General features: G+C 48.2%; 1 protein-coding gene and 1 long non-coding RNA gene across 3 annotated transcripts in view; one reads left to right on the plus strand and one right to left on the minus strand.

Moving 5' to 3' along the window:
* Window positions 1-12364, plus strand: part of LOC115464898 — a 25684-nt gene extending 13320 nt beyond the window's left edge. Inside the window, exons 2-3 of the long non-coding RNA XR_003941286.1 lie at window positions 3020-3030; window positions 12290-12364. This is a non-coding gene — a long non-coding RNA (uncharacterized LOC115464898). The remainder of the gene's footprint in view (window positions 1-3019; window positions 3031-12289) is intronic.
* On the minus strand, window positions 12105-19999 carry LOC115464897 (nuclear factor interleukin-3-regulated protein-like). 2 transcript variants are annotated; one of them, XM_030195274.1, is made up of 3 exons: window positions 19444-19447; window positions 16841-16847; window positions 12105-14023 (listed from the first exon to the last, which is right to left on the minus strand). In XM_030195274.1, exon 3 carries the CDS (start codon window positions 13944-13946, stop codon window positions 12378-12380), a length of 1569 nt encoding a protein of 522 aa, XP_030051134.1. In that variant the 5' UTR covers window positions 13947-14023; window positions 16841-16847; window positions 19444-19447; the 3' UTR covers window positions 12105-12377. The 2 variants fall into 2 exon arrangements, with proteins under 2 accessions (XP_030051134.1, XP_030051133.1); XM_030195273.1 differs by lacking the exons at window positions 16841-16847; window positions 19444-19447 and adding an exon at window positions 19939-19999 and having other exon boundaries at window positions 12105-14413.
* Window positions 20000-21836: the final 1837 nt, after the last annotated feature.

Genomic DNA, 21836 nt, shown 5'->3' on the forward strand with positions numbered 1-21836 from the left:
TTTGTTTTTTCAAGAATACCTTTTGTAACAAGGTTTTGTGCTCTGTGCATTTAATTTTCCAGGCCATTTTTGGAAAAAAAAACCCCCATACAAGTGAAAAACATAGAAAATCAAGCCATTGGGATGTAGGAGAGGCACTGGTCCCCCAGACATCCCAGGAGAACAATGGGGAACCCTGTGGGGCCACTGCTGTGGACTTCATATAATATTCCCATGTACACATCTCATCATTGCTCTCTTATTATGTGCTGAGCCCTCTAAAACCCACCACCCTGAACTGTACACCACTACAATAGCCCTAACAGGTGAAGGGGACACCTATATGTGGGTACAGTGGGTTTCTTGTGAGTTTTGGAAGTGTCACAGTTTCCACCACAAGTGTAATAGGTAGGGGGAGGCTTGGGCCTGGGTCCACTTGTCTACAGTGCACTTCACCCACCACTGGACTATTCCAGGGACCTGCATACTGCTCTGATGCACCTGAGTATAACATCTGAGGCTGTCAGTAGAGGCAGGTAAGTATTGTTTATAATCACATTTTTGGGGGTGGGTGGGAGGGAGTTAGTGACCACTGGAGTTGTAAGGGGGTCATTCCTGGATCCCTCCAGTGGTCATCTGGTGATTTAGGGCACCTTTTTGTGTCTTATTCATTATAAAAACAGGTCTAGACCAAAACATTGAAGTTTTCGCCCTAGACATTTTCATTTTGTACCATTATAAAATGTCCGTGTTAGGCACATCCTAAGCCCACCCTAATCCCACCTTTGAAATGCCCCCGACATGCTCCCTTATCATTTGGATACATTGCAGATGAAATGCATAGATAAATGTGTCTGCAAGATAGGTTTTGAAAATACCAATTTGGACTTTTGAGAAAAAATTTGTACAAATGGTGGTTTATGACACTTTTTGGATGTTTTTCTCTTTCGAAAATGAGCCCCTTAGCCTCCTTACCCTCTACTCGGCTGGACCTGGAATTGTAAACCGTTTTGATGCTCGTGTTCCAAGACATGGTATATCAAATGTAATAAATAAATAAATCTTCTGATGTATGGCTTTGTTCCTTGTGGTCACATTCCTGTGACCGATGTTTCATTGTCTCTTCTGATTTTTCTGGAGTTTGTATTTCAGTGTTTATCTTTAATCTTAATAATAAATATTTACCAGCTCCAGTAAAGTAAAGACAGGTACAGTTTCTATAGAAAAGGAACTTCAGAGACAGGAGGCCAAGATTATGAAGTTTGAGGAAAATAGAATGGCATAATATGTCTTTCCCAAGGGGGAGATGGATGCCTGGAATTGGAACCATATATACAGAAGAGAGAGAGAGATGAAGAGTAGCCTCAGCAGGAATTGAGTCATTTTGGCGATTTTCCGAAGTACAAGTGGTGCTCAGAGAACTCTCTGTATGCAGCCGTCAGAATACTAAGTGATTTCCGTAAAGGTTTGATCCATGTCCTCGAAGCTTTCTTAATTTGTTTCGGCAGGTATTACATGTGCTGAAACACATCGGACGTGTGAACAATTTGATCTTCATCACTGTTTAAAGGATGCTCTCTGAAGACTGGTTCCTTTCATCTGTGGCCAACTGGTTGGCACTGTGCTGCTCTTGTATACTGGGAATGTCAATGGACCAGAGTGGTCACAATCAAAGGCAAGCATGCTGAGGACCGGTACAGAGGACGGAGGGGGAGAGGCTGCTTCTCATAGACCGAGGTAAGGGGAGAAGTGGAAGAAACAGTAGATGAAGGAAGCGCAATTAAGCATGGCTGATGCAAATGCTGTGCAACATAGAAGGTCTTTCACTGAGGTGTGTTAAGCACTTAACACGCAAATTAGTGTATGTTAACCGCTACTGCACAAGCACACAGCATGGTGGTTTAGCAGTCAGCAAGCACTAATTCGCAGGTAAACCCAAGATTCTATATGGTGGTTCTACAGTTGTTGTTCGACCATGAATGTAGGATCAATGGCGTCTGTATTCTTGTTTGTGTTGTGCATTGTGAGTGTTCATACATCAATAAAAACCATTGAACTATAACCCCAGATTCTATAAAGGGTGCAGATCCCATATCAAAATAATTAGTTAATGGGCTCCACTGATTTACTTATTGGCACTAACAAGCCCTTAATTGTCATGAATTATTTTATTTATTTATTTATTGCATTTGTATCCCACATTATCCCACCTATTTGCAGGCTCAATGTGGCTTACATAGTTTTGTTAACATTGTCATTGCAAGGTGACATATACATTTAATGTTGTGCAGAGGTTAAATGAGGGTAAAAGAAGAAGGAGAGGAGTGATTTAGGTAGCTATAGTAGATGAGTTATCTTAATTGAGTGGATTGTTGGGTGGATTATTGTGGCTACTAGTTCTCATTGTATGCCTTGCTGAAGAGGTATGTCTTAAGAGATTTGCGAAAGATAGTTGTTTCGCCGATTGTTCTCAGGTCTGTAGGCAGTGCATTCCACACTTGCGTGCCCAAGTACGAGAATGTGGTCGCATGCATCTGCTTTTACTTTAGTCCTTTACAACTGGGAAGTGCAGGTCGAGAAATTTGCGGGATGATCTTGTGGCGTTTCGGGGAGGCAAGTCTACAAGGTTTAGCATGTAGATTGGGGCATCTGTGTGAATGATTTTGTGTATAATCGTGCAGATCTTGAACGTAATGCGTTCTTTAAGTGGGAGCCAGTGAAGCTACTCTCTCAAGGGTTTTGCACTTTCATGTTTGGTTTTTCCAAATATGAGTCTGGCGGCTGTATTCTGGGCAGTTTGTAGTTTTTTGATAGTCTGATCTTTGCAGCACGCGTATAGTGCGTTGCAGTAGTCCAGATGACTTATTACCATTGACTGTACCAGGGTCCAGAAGATGTATCTCGGGAAGAAAGGTTTTACTCTTTTAAGTTTCCACATGGAGTAGAACATCTTTTTCGTTGTGTTTTTCATGTAGTCATCGAGAGTGAGGTTTCGATCAATGGTGACTCCAAGAATTTTCAGGTTTTTTGAGACCGGGAGAGAACAGTATGGTGTTCTTATGGTAGAGAAGTGCTTTGTGTTATGTTGTGATGTGAGTACAAGGCATTGTGTTTTTTCTGCATTTAGTTTTAGTTGGAATGCATCTGCCCAGGTGTGCATTATTTGGAGGCTTTGGTTGATCTCGTTGGTGATTTCACTTAGATCATGTTTGAACGGGATGTAGATTGTGACGTCATCTGCATATATGTGGGGGTGTAGGTTTTGATTGGCTAGAAGTTTGGCTAAAGGTATCATCATCAGAGGAATAAGGTTGGCGAGAGGGGGGATCCTTGGGGAACTCCACATTCAGGTGTCCATGGGGGTGATCTATCCGCATTCGTTGTTACTTGGTATGATCTTGTGGTCAGTAATCCTTTGACCCATCTGAGAACTGTGCCTCCTATTCCGAAGTATTCTATGATTTGGGATGCTGATCTGGCTACATACTGTTCTTTAATAATGGAGGCCAGGGGCCAGGGGCGTTCACGAAAGATGTACGCAGTGCAGTGGTGTTCCTAGACTCGATGACACCCGGGGCGGATCGCCAATGCGCCCCCCCCTGCGAAATGACACCTCTCCCCCGGCAAAATGACACCCCCCCGGGTGGAAGCCGCTGGGGGGGGGTGCTGCGGCGCGCGCCTGTGGGCTCCAAGTTCGCTAAGCTAACTTCGCTGGTTAGCGTAGCGAACTCGGAGCCCACAGGCGCGTGCCGCGGCACCCCCCAGCGGCGTGCACCTGGGGCGGACCGCCCCCACCGCCCCCCCTTGGTACGCCACTGACGCAGTGTTACAGAATAGTGGGGTTCTACGCCCAATTTATGTGCCAGGATTTACACCAGGTTTCAGCTGGCACCCGATTCAGTACTCATCCCGAAGCGTCCTTTATAGAGCAGCGTTCTGAGCTGAATTTTATTGGCACCATCTATAGAATTGGGCCCGATGCACTTCTTGTGTTAGGGGTGGGAAGTAGACGGGGGCTGGATAGCATATGGCAGTTGATATGGAAAACATACAACACACTGTTGATTATGCTGTTAGCACGGGGTCACTTAGCCTCTCCTCGCTAGATGAATATCTGCGCTAACTGCAAGCAGTGTAAAGATGTGGTGATGAACATTTCAACATGGTAATTGCAGAGGACGTGTTAAGATGGCCTTTGCACTTAGGTACTTTGATTTTTGGTGCTAAGACGCAATAAGCGCAAAATCTTACTGCGCTGTACAAACAGGGACCCATAGAGGGAGACGAGGAGCAGGAACCTGGGTGGCCATAGCTCCTTGTTGACGGCACTGAAGGAAATTAACACTAATCTCAGCTATGCACTTTACAGAGGACACTGGACAAGGGAGCCTGTTTAATATCGACAACACCATAGATGGGGGAGAGAGAGAGGAAAAGGAAGCGGGGCGGCACTGGTGTGGCGGGGAGAAAAGCACAGATGTACCAGAGGGTACAATTTCCTCACAATGGACCAGATTCCCAATATCTGCATTATATACACACTTCACTGGCTCCCTATCCGTTTCCACATCCAATTCAAACTTCTCTTACTGACCTATAAGTGCATTCACTCTACTGCTCCCCAGTACCTCTCCACTCTTGTCTCTCCCTAGGCCCCCCCTCGGTTACTCCGTTCTGTGGATAAATTTCTTTTGTCTGTCCCCTTCTCCTCCACTGCTAATTCCAGACTCCGTTCCTTTTATCTTGCTGCGCCTCACGCCTGGAATAGACTTCCCGAACCTGTCCGTCTATCCCTGTCTTTGGCCGTTTTCAAGTCCAGATTGAAAGCCCACCTCTTTAACGCTGTTTTTGACTCCTAACCACTACTCACTTGTCCTATACCCTTTTACCCTTCTAGTTGTTCTGTCTGTTTGCCTGTCCTATTTAGATTGTAAGCTCTTTGAGCAGGGACTGCCTTTCCATGTATGGTGTACAGCGTTGCGTATGCCTTGTAGTGCTATAGAAGTGATAAGTAGTAGTAGTAGTAGTAGTAGAGGATAAGAGGCATTGTTTTATTGTGAATTAGGAATTGGTGGCACAAGAAGAAGAGAAGAAAAAAGGCAGTGCAAGGACCAGATATCTGTTGAAGACCTTGTATCCATCAAGGAGGAGAATGAAACTCCCTCCTCTTCCAGTGGACGACATCGCAAAATGGCGGTGCCCAGCCCCGCCCATTGCATCCTGGGATGCAAACTCCAGTGCTAGTATGGCATTAACAGCCTCTAGCCACAGGAGCCAACTTTTCAAAATTATTGAGGGTGCTAAGCCCAATGGAAATAACCCCTCCCTGGACACATACAAGGAATTTTCTATATATTGGGGGTGCTCAAGCACCCACAGCACCCACAGAGTTGGCTCCTATGTCTAGCGCTGGAGTTTGCTTTTGACCATGAGGGCCATATTTATTAATTTATTAATGATCTGATAATATCTGATAATGGAAACGAGGAGTGAGGTGATTAAACTTGCAGATGACACAAAAGTATTCAAAGTTGTTAAAATGCATGCAGATTGTGAAAAATTGCAGGAAGACCTTAGGAAATTGGAAGACTGGGCATCCAAATGGCAGATGAGATTTAATATGGATAAGTGCAAAGTGATGCACATAGGGAAGAATAATCCGAATTGTATTTATTTGATGCTAGGTTCCACCCTAGGAGTCAGCACCCAAGAAAAAAATCTAGGTGTCATTGTAGATAATACGCTGAAATCTTCTGCCCAGTGTGTGGCAGTGGCCAAAAAAGCAAACAGAATGCTAGGAATTATTAGGACCGGGATAGAATATTATAATGCCTCTGTATCGCTCCATGGTGTGACCACATGTTGAGTATTGTGTGCAACTCTGGTCACTGTATCTTAAAAAAGATACAGCAAAATTGGAAAAAGTTCAAAGAAGGGTGATCAAAATGATTAAGGGGATGGAATTCCTTTCATATGAGGAAAAGCTTAAGAGGGTAAGACTCTTCAGCTTGGAAAAGACACCGCTAAGAGGGGATATGATAGAGGTCTACAAAATACTGAGGCCCTCATGATCAAAAGCCCCGCGCTGTTCCAAACAGCGCCCTAAAAATAGCGTCCGGACAGCGCAGGGCTTTTCTGCATCGATGATCAAAGATAATGCATGCAAATCTAAGCAGCACTATTATCTATGATTATCATGTTTGAGTGCGGGAGAATTGCGCCTGAGCATGCGCTCAGCACAATCCTCCCGCACTTGTTTGACAGGTCTGGGCTGTCAAAAGCCCAAACCTGTCAAACAGCCTGCCGAGGCCCGAACAACGAGGGCTGGAGCTCCGGTGTGTCTCCAGCCCCCCCCCCCCAAACCCCCAGAAAATGTCGTGGCCAAACCCTCTCCCACCCTCCCACCCAGCGATGGGGAGGGGCTGGAGGTCCAGTGGACCTCCGTTCCCCCCAACGATCCCACCCCCTCCATGTTCAGGGAAGGCTGGAGATCCGGTGGGTCTCCAGCCCCCCCAAACCCCCAGAAATCGAGGTGGCCGCCTCCGGCCAAAGGCTCTCCCACCCAGCGACGGGGGGGGGGGGGGACTGGAGATCTGGTGGGTCTACAGCCCCCCAAGCCCCCAGAAACCATTGAGTGGCCACCTCCGGCCAAAGGTTCTCCCACTCTCCCATCCATCGACTGGGGGGTGGGGGCTGGAGGTCCGGTGGACCTCCAGCCCACTCCAACTCCTCCCCACCAGCGTTCTACTTCGAATACCTGGTGGTCCGACAACCCCCCCTCCCGGCCCCCCTACCTTTCGTTGGAGGAGGGACGCAGCATGCCTGCCTCCCTCCTCTTCTAGTCGACGCCGATGCAAAATGGCGGCGCCCAGCACCGCCCATTGCATCCTGGGATGTGCTGGGCGGGGCTACAGACCATGTAAGGGAACGAACATGGAGGGGGTGGGATTGTCGGGGGGGGGGGCGGAGGTCCACCGGACCTCCAGCCCCCTGATCGCATTTGCTTGGGAGGGGAATGGGGGCCTGCCAGCATGCAACTGCATGCTGGACAGGGCTCAGCATTCCTCCCCAATGATCCGCAAAATCTAACGCCAGCTCGGAGTTGGTGTTGATTTTGCCGCATCCAGCGACCCTATCTTTGGCGCGCTGGATGCTGATCATTGGGGATGAATGCGTTAAGCGCTGATTAGCATGCATTTGCAAGCTAATTGCGCTAGAAGCCCTGTTTAGCATGCATTTGCATGCTACTTGTGCTAAGAGCCCTCGAGTGCGTTGTTTCAGGCGCTCAAGGGCTCTGATCATGGGTCGGCAGCAAACTTCGGCGCTAGTATGGAGTTTGCTTTTGATCATGAGGGCCTGAGTGGTGTAGAATGGGTAAATGTGTATCAATTTTTTACTCTTTCAAAAGTACAAAGACTAGGGGACACTCAAGGAAATTACATGGTACTACTCTTAAACAAACAGGAGGGAATATTTTTTTCACTCAACAAATAGTTAAACTCTGGAACTCGTTGCCAGAGGATGTGGTATCAGCGACCACATCTTGGTTTTAAAAAGGTTTGGACAAGTTCCTGGAGGAAAATCCATAGTCTGCTATTGGGACCTGTTTCTCTGCGGCCCACTTCGCAGGCTTTTCCTACGGTGAGCTTTCTTTATCTGCTGTCTTCTGGCATCGGTGGAATGGTTTCCGCACCAGTGCTTCAGTTTGGCCTCAAGTAGAGAGCTCCGGAGGTAGATTTGATGATGTCCCGGCTGGACGCTGAGATGCCTCCTTCTGTCATTGGAGAGGGGGGTGATTTGGTAAAGCTGGTTGTTCAGCTGCTTCTTTCGCCAGAGGATGTTGTTCGATAATGTTTCCTCTGTGGCCTTTCTGTGGCTGAGTTCTTTTCAGATCGCTCGCCACCGGGGTTAAATTATTCTGGTAGCTCCAGATTGGCCACAGCACAGTATGATGTGGCTCCTGGTGGCGCCTCCATTTCGAATTCTGCTCGATTGTGGGCTCTTCCTTCAGGGTCCATTACAGAGCAGAGGATCCCTCTTGCTTTGGTCTTACGGCCTGTTTTTTTTTTGAGAGGTTGACTGTGAGGAACAGAGATCTTCGGAGACGGTGATTACTGCTCTATTGCAAGCTTGTATGCGGTCCACTTTGACCACGTATTCTCGGGTGTAGAGGATTTTTTGAGGCATGGTTGCAGCCCATGCTTGCGGGCGTCTGTTCCTCAGCGATTTCTTTCTACAGGACGGGTTGCAGAAGGGCCTGGTCTCTAATTCAGTTTGGGTGCAGGTGACGGTAGCCTTCTTCTGGGAGAGTGTGTTGGGCTGTTCTCTGGCTTCGCACCCGGATGTAGTGCATTTCTTGCAGAGTGCTTTGCTCCTCTGCTGCCTTAACCTTGTTCACCCTGAAACCTCTTTCTTGTTCTCAGAGCCTAGCTTAGGGCTCCTTATCTACTGAGCATTGCTTCGGACTCCTTTTGATCCTTTACAGAAGGCTTTGCTTAGGAACGTATTAGCAAGTGATGTTCTTGTTTGCCAATTCTTTGGCACGCAGTGTGTCTGAATTTTTAGCGCTGCCATGCCGAACTGCTTTTCTGCAGTTTGCTGACTCTGGAATGAACTTGCATACGGTTCCTCCTTTTCTTTCACATACTGAAGTGAAAGAGGAGCTGACCCTCTGGCGTCGTTGCCTTCGGCTGTGTGGTCTCTGTTTCCGCCTGCTGGTGGATGGGCACGGCCCACCAGTTCCTGGATTCATCTGCTTCTACTAAAGGAAAGAAAATTATCAGCAGGTAAGACATAATTTTATCTTTTTATACCCCTCATAGCTAGAAGAACTCAAACTCAGCCAGGACTGTGGAACTATGATTCTTATTGCCCTTGTATTGGCTGTGGCAAGAGTGGTTCCCTGTTCTGGAATTATCCATAAAACCGCCTATGAAACTGGGGAAGTCCATCATACAATTTCAAGGGACTCTCTTGCATACCAGAAGCTTAGCAGGTGGTGGGAGGCAGGGCTGGTGGTTGGGAGGTGGGGATAGTGCTGGGCAGACTTACACAGTCTGTGCCAGAGCCGGTGGTGGGAGGTGGGGCTGGTGGTTGGGAGGCGGGGATAGTGCTGGGCAGACTTACACGGTCTGTGCCCTGAAAAAGACAGGTACAAATCAAAGTAAGGTATACACAAAAAATGGCACATGTGAGTTTATCTTAATGGGCAGACTGAGTGGACCGTGCAGGTCTTTTTCTGCCGTCATCTACTATGTTATATGTTACTTAGGGAAAGCCATTGCTTGTCCTTTGGATCAGTAGCATGAAATGAATATTGCTACTATTTGAGAATCTGTCAGGTACTTGTGACCTGAATAGCCACTGTTGGAAGCAAGATTCTGAGCTAAATGGACCATTGGTCTGACCCAATTTGGCTATTCTTATGTTCTTCTGTGGCTTCCCACAGGAGCTCCATGATACAACTATTAGAGAGACTGCAGAACAGTGTCTGTTCTGCTGCGAGATCCCACTGAAACCCCCAGAAATCTGCATTAGAGAGAGAGAGGGCAGGTCAGTGTCTGCTGCACTGTGAAATCCTGCAGGAATCCTAGATATCTGCATTAGGAGAGTGCAAGACGGTTATTCCTGCGCAGTGAAATCCTGCAGGAACTCCCAGATTTCTGCATTCGAGAGAGTTCTGGACAGTGTCTACTGCACTGGACAGTGTCTACTGTGCTGTGAGATCCTGCAGGACCCCCCCCCCCCCCCCCCAGATATCTGCATTAGAGAAAGTGCTGGACGGTGTCTGCAGTGCTGTCAGATCTTTCAGGAACCCTCAGATATTTCCATTAGTGCTGGGCAGTGTGTGCTGTGTTGTGAGATGCTCCAAGAACCCCTGGATTATCTGCATTACAGAGAGTACAGGACAATGTCTGCTTTGCTGTGGGATATTGCAGGACCCCTGCCCCCCCCTAGATATCTGCATTAGAGAGGGTACAGGAGTTTGTCTCCTGGGAAGTGAGATCCCGCAGGAATCCCCCAGATATCTGCATTGGAATGCATCTAATATGGTCGCTGGATCACACAATGTTTCAAGTTATTTGTGGCATTTTTTTTAGTGATTAAAAAAAAGTATTTTTCCAAAAATAGCGATTTAAGGTCGGTAGGGCATGCTGCCTCTGTTCCCACCCTTGTTTTTATATTTTGCCTTTTTGCAAAAGATTTTCTTTCTTAAAGATACCTTTTTTTCTTTTTTGCCCAGTTTGGAAATAATCACCTTTCATTTTAAGTTTTAAGGCAGAAATATTAGTTTGACAAGGCCTTTTTGTCAGAAAATAATAGGGGAGAGTTTGCTAGTATTCCCTAGGAAGTACATGTCCTTTTTGGTACCTTCATTTCTGGTCCATAAGGACTTTAAATAAGTTATTCTGTCGGCATCAACACAATCCTGTTTACCTTTTTTATGACTGATGTACTTCTCTCACTTTGTATATTTGATCTGATTGGAGCTCACTATACACTTATGTGTGTAGACAATCAGTGCTTGTTGTTTGCTTGTTTGTATCTTGTATGATTACACACTTTCATACCCGGAAACTGTTTTCTAGTTTTATGTTTGCCACATAATCTACTCTGACTGCGTGTTTGTATGTCACAATTTGTATTGTGTTTTAGGTTTCCGATTGTTGTACTATGTTTTTATTAGGAATTTGATTCATATTTATTGGTCTTTATATTTTTAGTTGGTTTAAATGTTTGCATTGAAGCTTTACCCCTGATGCAGCCTTTGGACGAAATGTAGCCACGTTGGGTATATGTTTCAATAAACCACATTTCTCTTTGCTATTGCTGGTTATGCTTCAGTGTGTTGCTGCTTTTCCTGTTTGCATGTCACAGTCTCCCACTGCCAGTTTAGAGAGAGTGCAGGACAGTTCTCCTGTGCTTTGAGATCTTGCAGGAACCCCCCCAGATATCTGCATTAGAGAGAGGGCAGGACAATGTGTGCTGCACTGTGAAATCCTGAGGAATCCCCAGATATCTGCATAGAGAGACTGCAGGTCAGTGTGTGCTCTGCTTTGAGATCCTGCAGGAATCTCCAGATATCTGCATTAGAGAGACTGCAGGTCAGTGTATCCTGTGCTTTGAGATCCTGCAGGAACCTCCAGATATCTGCAACAGAGATTGTGTAGGACAGTACATCCTGTGCTGTGAGATGTTTCAGGAATGGGTGTTTCCTAAGCCATGTTATTCTGGGGCAGAAAGAATGGCAGAGGGAGGTGGCATCTTACAGAGTAATGAATTCACCGAGGCCTGAGCTGTCAAGTATGAGTCCACTTCATTCCATCTTTTGCAGAACCTGGAGGCCAGGGAACTGGGAGATTCAAGTTCAGGAGGAGGAGGGGGGGGGGGGGGGGGAATCACTGTACCAGGAGTCCTGTCCCTTCTGCCCCACCTCCCTGACCTACATTCCTGACCTACTTTCCCAGAAGAGAGATTGTACAGTCAGCTAATTAGCATAAATAGTTCTTGAGGCTTCTGAGTCTGGCTATGTACCAGCTTCACCTGTTCCCACCCCCACATGGCACACATGAAAGAAAACAGTGTCTGGGAGTTCATTCGGTACATCCGCCCTTTCCTCTTTGCCTGTCCGCCTCTCTGCTGTTAAATTAGGAATGTTAATGGCTCCTGGAAATGGGAGTATTACAAAGGGTCTGTGGATGGAACAAAGACTTACAATATGTACAAACGTGGACAGCAAGGATCACTGCATACATGTTATATGCAACATGCACACACTCAAATCCGGATACACACCAAGGCAGTGACAGAGAAATGGGATATTGAGGGGTTTACCGCTGTTCCAAGTGCAGCACAGACAAGCCTGTAGAATAAAGCAGTTCAAAAACAAGATTCTTAAGGCCACTTGTGCCTCTGCTTCTGAGTAGAAATTCCATTAAGCCATCACACATCACAGCTACTGCAGGGCTAACTTGTCTGCAGAAGGTAAAGCTGCATCCTTTCCCCACCCACCCCATTTCCAACCATCTTTTTTTTGCCCCGCCCTCTCCCCTTTGGTAGCCCTTCTTTCTGCATATTTCTTCTCTCCCTCAGCAGAGTATCAAGCTCCGAGCATGCTTAACCCAGCCTGCCAGCTTCCTGCACTCCACAGCAAACCTTCTCTCTGGCCCAGAGCCCTAATGAAACAGAGCAAGCCCACTTAGTTTATTCACACTTTTATTACATTTATGTACAGATGATTCAAGTTCAGTGTTCATTTGTTCTACATCAGAGTCAAGAGCAGAGAAAGAAAGACAGCAGGACCCAACAGACTAAAAAATATGAGTCCCTCTGACTTGCCTCTTTCTTGAAGTGTCCAAAGCAATGCTAAGAAACAGAGATGCACAAACGTTTCTGTCTTAGCACCTCTCCCCGACAGCTCTCCCTAGGCCAGCACAGTCTTGTTCCCGGAATCCATACACCAGGCGAAGTTGGGCAGCTGCCTCCGAGGGTGCTGGGCAGCCCAAGCCTGTCGCTTCTGACCAGCCACTGGTGATTGATGCCTGGTACAACTGTTCCCTTCCACGGCACAGCTGCTCGCTCACCAACAGACGCCGCTGCAGCAACTGGCTCTCTTCATCAGAGCTGTCCCTTGCCTGCTGCATGGAGTGGTGGACTTGGTCCACAATCACCACACTGGGCTGGGAAACACCAAAGGCTCCATGTTCTTGGCAGCCGCTGCTGTGTTCCCGGCATTTCAGACGCAGCTTGTGAGGTAGGGCAGACACTCTGACGTCCTGCTGTGAATCTGAGGGCATGGGGAGAGTGCGGACTGGTGATGCCAGAGCCCCCTCCTGTTCACAGTCACTGTCCTTGCTCTGATACACATCATAAGGGGACCCAGATCTGGGGGTTGCTCCTGCCCCCTTGCAAAGGGAGTCTGGAGGCACAGCTGGTTGGTGCAAGTCCTCTTGGTGAGGCTTGAGGTTGCCTGCCAAGGTGCTCTCGTGGGGTCCTGTTGCTGTTGAGTTCCCATAGGCATCTGGAAGGGTCATTGTCTCTGTCCCAGACTGCTGGCAAACTGAGGACTCGCTGGTTTTGTCGGCGCTGAAGATCTTGTGCAAGTTCTCAGCAGGTGCAACGGTACTTTCAGAACTGTAGAGGTTCAGCTTCCCAGTACTAATGTCCATGGGGCTGTCTTTGTCCACCTGTCCGTGCAAGGGATTCCTCCCCCACATCTCTTGGCTCTGCTGAGGATCCAGCGTGTAGCCGTTGGCATGGAAGAGAATGACCGCTCCTCTTGGGCTCAGCACTGGTGTCACTTGCTTGTGGGACTCTTCGGATTGGGGGGTCGTTGGGGCTTTGAGACGCTCACTGTTTATCCTGCAGTGGTCTGTGTCTATGCTGTAAGCAGAGTGTAGTTCTTGATCTAACCTCTGACCCTCGGAGAACATAGACGGGACGGGGCTATCTCTGGAGGAGCCATCAGACATGTCAGAGAGGGATCCGCGGGGGGAGTACTTTGTCAAAGAAAGGCTGGCAGTGTCTCGGCTGGACTGCTCCGTCTCCGAGCAGTCAGAGTTGAGGGTGGCAGGTGACCCATTGGAGTAGCCGCCGTAGAAGTGGCCAGTGCGGTTTCCGCTGCCCAGCTGTTGACTCTCCTCCATGAAGCAGGAGGCGCTAATTAGTCCAAAGCGCAGTTTCAGCTGCAGCAGCTCTGTCTTGAGCCGCACATTCTCCTCGTTCAGCGCCATGACCCGGCCCTCCAGCACTAGGTCATTCAGGCGGCGCTTCTCTCGTGAGCGTTTGGCCGCTTCGTTGTTCTTTCGCCTTTTTTCCCAGTAGCAGGCGTCCTTCTTTTCCTCCGAGATGAACTCCCGCTTCCGCCGGCAGCTGAGACTGGGCTTGGTTTTTGGGGCTCGCACCCTCAGCACTGCTCTGTCCTGGTGAATGGGGAAACAGGGAGAGAAGGGGGTGAGCTCCTCCATGGTTGCAAGAGCTGATAGACAGGATGCTTTGCTTCTCAGCTGGTGAGAACGAATAGTGAACGGTCCCAGATCTGGGGCTGGTTCAGTCTTTAATAGAAATCCTTTGTAGCCCCAGATGGGGTCAGCATGGAACAGATAGGTAGGGTTGCTGCAGACTGGTTAGGTTCTCCTTCCTGAAGGAGGATGAACGCCAATCTCCCGGTTTCACTGGGTCGTCTTCAAGACCTGCAAGCATTGCACTGGACCCGTGGTGGATGTTGAAGGCTGTGCTGCAGAACAAGCCTGCCGCCCCGGGAACGTGTCCTGGAAACTTGGTTTGGCAATACCTGTTGGTGACAGTGGGGAAGGAGGGAGATGCCTCTGCTCTCTCCGGTCCACTCGCTCTCCTGACTCCAACTGACAGGTCTCAGCTTGGGCTGCTGCTACTTCCACTCTGTTCTACGTCAGATCTTGCTGTGTTGACACACCTACACAGGAAAAACACAAGCAAGGGAAATAACTGGAAGCGTTGCTCAAGTAATGCTCACACCTACTACACCTGCTTACATAACTCCAGAGGCCAGAGTGTGCTAGTATGAAATGCAAAGCTCCTAGCCTAGTTCATACTGTACCCTGAAAATTCCTCACTCCAGGGGATATTAGGGACTTGGGCACAAACCCATACCTTGGCTCTCACTGTGCCCCGAAAAGTCTTCATTCCAGGGGGAGCCAGGGACCCAGCCTTGAATCCCTTTCCTGGCTCTCACGGACCCCTGATAATTCCTCATTCCAGGGGTGTCAGGGACCCGGGCACAACCCACCCTGCCTCTCTCTGGAAGATGCTCGCTGTCCTGGGATGAAACAGCTAACCTGACTATCTCCATACTTTGGAAAATCCCCGTTCCAGAAGCCTCTTCCATTGCTCTTTTTGAGCTTTAGCTCAGCTCATTGCAGGGGGAACTTCCAGCTGTCCGGACAAGCTCGGACTTTAAAGGGTCCTGGGAACTGACACTCAAACACTAGGCTGATCCCCACATCAGAGAGACTCCGAAGCCTCAATCAGGAGCCCCCTGAGGAGGACTCGTGTCCTAGATCCCTGACCTGCCTACTGATACCTGTGTCCACCACAGGGGAGACAATGGACGGGAGAAAGTTTTGTGCCAAGTCTCCCTTGCACCCTGTGTGTCCGCACCACTCGTGCAGCACTCGGGAGGGTCCTGGAAGTGATCATTCAGGTGCCCGGCTCTCTCCCATTTCTCCCTGTCCCTTTAGGACCATGTTACCTCTCCCCCCCCCCCCCCCATCCTCTTTCTACTCCTTTTCTCTAATTCAGTGGGGAGTAACTTTGAGTTCTAATCCCTGTTATCACTATTCCACATGTGGTGTTTCTCTCCATTCTTCTTCCTGTTTCATGCAACTTTCTATCTCCCTCCCCACAAAAAAAGGCAGAGTTTGTTACTCTCCATCCCTCTTCCCCTTCCCCCTCCCCCTAAGAAATAATGCCTTAATCTTTCTCTGTCCTTGCTGGATGGAAAGTGAGAAACATGCTAAGGAGGCAGGGCTGTGGATTAGCAGGTGTGTATTTTAAGGGTCTCGGTACTGGAAGAGCAGGGGGTGCTGCGGGGCAGGAGTGAGGTGCATTGGCAGAGCTGTCTGTGTGTGTATGAAGGTCTCGCTACTGGAATAGCAGGAGGTGTTGCAGGGCAGGAGTAAGAGGCATTGGCACAGCTCTGTGTGTGTGTGTGTGTGAGGGTCTCAGTGCTGGACTAGCAAGGTGTGCTGCAGGCAGGAATGAGGTGCATTGGAAGAGCTCTGTGTGTGTGGGGAGAGTCATGGGTTCCTGAATCGAGATCCCCTAAAGGAAGGGAAGCAGTTTAGGTACAAGACCTGAGGGCCTGTACTAACGAGGATCCTACCTTTTCCTCGTATTCCTAAGAGTTGCCATTGTGGTGCACCTGTCCTTTGAGGGCCATGTGCCACGAAGGTCACATTCTCTATAGGCAGCACGTGAATCCCTGCCAGACGTGAGGAGCCTGAAATGTAGGTCAGAAGAAGGCTTTGGCTTTGTTTACCTGAGCTGCTGCCAACCAGGGTGGCTTGGGCACAGTGCCAAGATACTACTGGCCTACAATAACTGGAAAATAGTAACTTCATATGAGTCACTGGGCTAGGACAGACAGAGAGCGACACAGTCAGTGTGGGGGTCAGGCTGAAGAGGTGGGATGCAGGGTACCCACAGTACCCCCATTAGCTCAGCGAAGCTCACCCTCTCCTCTTCTTCCTGAGGACCCAGGCTTCCAGGTCTACCCCCAGCCCTTTACACCATCTTAGCCTTTCTCCTTCTGCCTGCAAAGCAGAACTTGCTTCATCCAGAGGTCTTCTTGCCAACAAGTGGAGTAAAAAAGAAATAAACCCCTGATATAGGCCCAAGGTACAGACTGTAAGTTCCTTGAGGAAGGGACTCTGTGTCGCAGCTGCCTGCTCTCATAGCTTTCTTTACCACTGCCAGCAGTGGTGGCATTAACTGCACAACGGAAAGGCCTGTTCAGCAGGCAGCGCTGTAGTCCTGTATTCGCTCCCACAAATGACAAGACGGATTTGGATAGGCTGGAGTGGGCTTTGACGGCAACTCCAGTAGTTGGAACATAAGGACAGAACTGGGCGGACTTCTGCGGTCTACGTCCCAGAAACACCAAAGAAAGACCATGATCGAGCATATAATATTACGTTCATTCTTGATTTAATCTAGAATTGATAATGAATGTGACTGTTGGGCAGACTGAATGGACCGTTCAGGTCTTTATCTGCCATCACTTACTATGTTACTATATATCCCTGAGAGACGGCATCTGATTGGGTTACATAATGTGTACATGGGAGCTTCAGTTCAGGGATTCTTGGTATTGGTTCTGGACAGGCTGTCTGGTACCAGAAGTGTCTGTTCTCAGTGATCTGTTCCACAGGACCTTGCTTCTCAGAGGTGGCTGCACGCAAAGGTTTCCCTCTCACAGGGTGTCAGGAATGTGCCTGAAGGTGTCTGTACCCCAGAGGTGGCTGCACGCAGAGGTTTCCCTCACACAGGGTGTCAGGAATGTGCTGCAGGTCTCTGTACCCCAGAGGTGGCTGCACGCAGAGGTTTCCCTCACACAGGGTGTCAGGAATGTGCTGCAAGTCTCTGTACCCCAGAGGTGACTGCATGCGGGTTCTACAGTGCAGTCCAGTCCTCTGTGGTTATTCCTGTTACAGTTCGTAAGAGTTAGAGGCCAATGTGAAGGGATAATTGTCATAGAAAATAATGATGTCGTGCTATTCCTAACACCAGGCCTCCTGGGCACTCTGCCAGCACTACTGACCTAATTCTCCTCTAGTCCAGGCTGGTTTATTCCTCTGCTCCCGGCCTCTCCCTCATCTTGTGCTAATCCCTGACCAACAAGCTCTTGCTTATCCCTATGCCACAGGCTCAGGAAAGAGCCAAAAGCAGAGAAAACTGACACTCCTTCAGTGCAGAACTGCATTAAGGTGTATTGGCATAACGCCACTGTTGCCTGTGCTGTGGAGGGGCAGAATGTGTGAGTCCTTTCTTACTAAGTCAGACCAATATCTAGACTGTTCAATTTGCCAAGGGCATATGTTCGTGACATTCCCTATCCTATGTCTGAGCTGCCCGGTTGCCCAGTTCCAGGAGGGAGGCTTTAGGCCAGTCTGGGATTTCTGACAGCCCCGTGATGGTACATTATGGGACCTGCAGCACTTATTGGAATCGGGGACTACAAATCCCACAATGCAATGAGAAGTTCAAAACCAGGACTGGCCAAAAATCCTGGAAGTGGGCCGCTCTGCCATCCCTCCCCAACATGTGGAAGCATCCAGCAGTTTTACCTGCTCTAAGTTGAAGGAAGCATCCCATTTTTTTTTGAGATTTCCCAGATTATGTCTCAGGTCCTATGAGCAGGAGCATTGTAGTGAGGACACCTTAGCAAACAGAGTCTCCGAGCTCACTAATGTCCACCCAATTTCAAGCTGTGTGTGAGGGTCTCAGTACTGGAATAGCAGGGGGCGCTGCAGAGCAGGATTGAGGGACATTGACAGAGCTGTGTGGGGGTCTCAGTACTGTAATAGCAGGGGGCACTGCAGGGCAGGAGTGAGGTGCATTGGCAGAGCTCTGTGTATGAGGGTCTCAGTACTGGAATAGAAGGGGGCACTGCAGAGCAGGAGTGAGGTGCATTAGCAGAGCTGTGTGTGTGTTTCTAGCTCTAGAAGGTGCACCACATGTACAATGATGCAGTGAATGTATGAAAGTAGTGTGTTTGGTGTATGTGTGGTATATGTTTGATGTATCTGCAGTTCTCATGCAGTTCAGAGCCAGGCACTGCTGTTCCACTGCCTAATTCCCCACCATAGTTGACAACTCCCCCCACCCATTTCAGTGGTGATCCTATACCCTCCAAACAACAAACAAGATCCCCCACCTCAGGACTCACTCAATTGCCCTGAGTTAGGACTTGCCTGGCACCCATCCCCCTGGTGCAGAAACCATTTCTCTATGTAAAGCACTAATTTAGTAGTGCAAACAGGCAAACTGAATCTGAAAGCTTTATCCGAACTGCAGGTGGGGTTGAGAGAGGGTTTGTGTTTATGTACAGTGGAACCCTGATATAATGCACCCCGCAAAAGCATGAATGCATATATAACACAATCATGTTTAGCTCCTTTTGCAACAGATCAATTTTTTGGTTGTGTCCATGTTCTATTGACCCCATTATAACGCATGATGATATTTTATGGATCCCAATCATAGTGGCTGTGCTGTATATAAATTGGAAAATATGTGTGTTAATTAACCAGAGCATAATCTCCCTGGGGTAATTTTCAAAACATTAGTATGCTCATATAATTATTTTGAAAATTTGCTGCTAGCTGCACAGGGAGAAGTAAGCTTGTACTAAAATTACCCCCTCGGTGAGCAAGAGGTGCTGCAGAAACTCAAATATACATCCACTTCACCCCCGAAAATACCGACTACATCTGTCCCATCGATGTGATAATACAGGGCACTCATCTAAGAACTTGTTCTGGCCATGCGATATACAAGATAGCTCTGTAAAACCTCCAGGTACATAAACCAGTAATCTTTCTGTAAATTAAATCATTTTGTTGATTAAAATGAAGCAAGCTGTCCTCCTGCCCCCCACTCTCCTATGGAACTCTAGCATCCCAGGCTCATCCCTCCTTCCCATTATCTCTGAGACCCAAACTCCGCCCAAGCATCTCCCCAGGGTTCCAGTATACCAGGTCCAGTGTTTCCCTCCTTCACCTCCTGTATCCTAGCCCCCTCGCCCTACGTTCCAGTTCCAACCCAGACATTTCAGTAACTGAGGCTCAGCCTTTCCCTGAGCTGGGATTTGGAAAAAGTGAGTAGTAAGTCTACAATCCAAATCCAAAACAGGGACTCCACCATCTCAGGTTCACCTGTCCCCATCTGCCGATCCCAGGTCTACCTTCACCCTCCCACCATCACAGCATCCCAGGCTCCTCCTCCTTCACCTGCCCTATGCTACCTCAATGTGCTTCCAGATCCAAGGCCCATGCTCAAATTCTCACCACATCTCAGCTTCCAAGGCCTTTCTCCCTCATCTGTTGCTTCTGATGATGCTCCAGGATTCCAGGTCCACTGCCAGCATCCTGTCAAGTCTCAGCCTCCCAGTCCATCCTGTCTCTTCCCCTCACCTCAAGGAGCTTCAGTATCCCAGACCCTCCCACTCTACTCTGCAAGTCCCAATCCCAGATACTAGGTCAGGCCGCACAGCTGCAGAGATGCTCAGTGTCCCTGTTCTGTCTAGTCCTTCCCTGACAGTCCAGCTCACAGAACCGCATTCTCCAGCAGATAGAGTACGGAAAGAAAAGGGAAGGTACAGGACCCCCTGTACACTGTATGGCCTTGGGTCCATCCCATGGCAATGCACTGGGTGTGGGGAAGGAGGGTTACAGAAGATCAGGAAAGCAAAGGTGGTACCTGGAAGAGAGCTGAGCAGTGAGTGGCTTGCTGTGCAGAGAAGGGGGCACGCATGCTGGCTTTGCTGGTGGACTCTGCTGTTTTGCAGCCTGTTCTGCATCATGCTCTCTCCCTGCTCCACTTTCCAGGCCATCTAGTGCCAAATGTGTGTTAGTGGGTCACAGGTTGTGTAACACTCTGTAAAGTGCCTTGTCAGGTTTGCTGGAGGAGAGGGAGGGAGGGAGGGAGGGAGGAGGCTGGGCTGAGAAAGAGAAGCACAGAATAACATGCAAGACAAAACAGTTCCATACACATATATATCCAGGTACAGATGTCATAGTCCAAACACACAAACACATGCTCTCCCTCTCTTACATTTCTCAGTTCCCCTCACCAGTGATAGACAGAGAAATGTTTCTTTGGCTAAGGCTTCTCCATGCCTGAGGCTTGAAGCCGAGAGTTGGCATGCCGGTCTCACACTGATGAAAGTGGCTTCTACCATCTCCTATTTAGTGGCCTGTTTACAGGATTTCACATCCATTGACAGGTACAGGAATACACGAATTACCAGTTTAATTTAGAAATCAATAATCTCCTATTACAATACATGCGTGCCTTCTGCCTCCATTGAATGTGGAGTGCTGTCTTTTGCCTATAAAGTTATTTTTTTAGCCACTTGTTTGAAGCTTATATGGTTCTCCAAACAAGTGGCTGAAAAAATAAGGGCAAAAGAGGCTGCGTTTCAGAAATACAGAGGATCACGGAAAAGATTAGTGGGTTAAACTCAAAGAAGCAAAGAGGGAAACATGGCTAATGAAAGCGTAGGCAGAAGAAAAGATGGCTAAAGATGCAAAGAGAAGTGACAAGAGGGGAAAGGAGAAAAGCTAGGAATGGCATTGTAAGACTAAAAGAGGTGCAAAATCCAAACATGATGTACCAGAAAGCAGGGGAGAGATTGGTAAGCGCGGCTCAGGAGAGGGACCTTGGGGCGATGGTGTCTGAGGATCTCAAGGTAGTGAAACAATGCGACAAGGCAGTGGCTGTGGCCAGAAGGATGCTAGGCTGCATAGAGAGGAGTATAACTAGCAGAAGAAAAGAGGTGTTGATGCCCCTGTACAAGTCGTTGTTAAGGCCCCACTTGGAGTATTGTGTTCAGTTTTGGAGGCCATATCTTGCTAAGGATGTAAAAAGACTTGAAGTGCTTCAGAGAAAAGCAACAAAAATGGTATGGGGTTTGCATGACAAATCATATGAGGAGAGACTTGAGGACCTGAACATGTATATACCCTGGAGGAAAGGAGAGACAGGGGTGATATGATATAGACAAATATTTGAAAGGTATTCATCTACAATCAAACCTTTTCCAGAGACAGGAAGATGGTAGAACTAGAGGACATGAATTGAGGTTGCAGGGGGTCGACTCAGGAATAACATCTGGAAGTACTTTTTCACGGAGAGGGTGGTAGATGCCTGGAATGCCCTCCCGCGGGAGGAGGCGGAGATGAAAACGGTAACAGAATTTAAAATATGTGGGATAAACACAAAGGAATCATGTTTGGGAGGCATGGAACCAAATAAGCTTAGCGGTGATTAGATGCAACACCAGTAATTGGGAAGCAAAGCCAGTGCCAGGCAGGCTTCTATGGTCTGAGCCCTGATCACGGATGTACAGATTCAGCTTCAGTAGTTGGAGAACAAGGTCAGTGCCAGGCAGACTTCTACAGTCTGTGCCCTGAAAATGGCAAGGACAAATCAAGATGAAGTATTATCACTTCATATCTTATGAGTTTATCCTGTTGGCAGACTGGATGGACAATACAGGTCTTTATCTGCCGTCATCTACTATGTTACTATGCTTCCCACTAGTCCCAGTTCTTTTTCTGTTTAGGTCCTGAATTTCAGGGATTTGGAATTGTTTG

This window comes from Microcaecilia unicolor, chromosome 3, assembly GCF_901765095.1.
Source record: "Microcaecilia unicolor chromosome 3, aMicUni1.1, whole genome shotgun sequence".
NCBI lineage: Eukaryota > Metazoa > Chordata > Amphibia > Gymnophiona > Siphonopidae > Microcaecilia > Microcaecilia unicolor.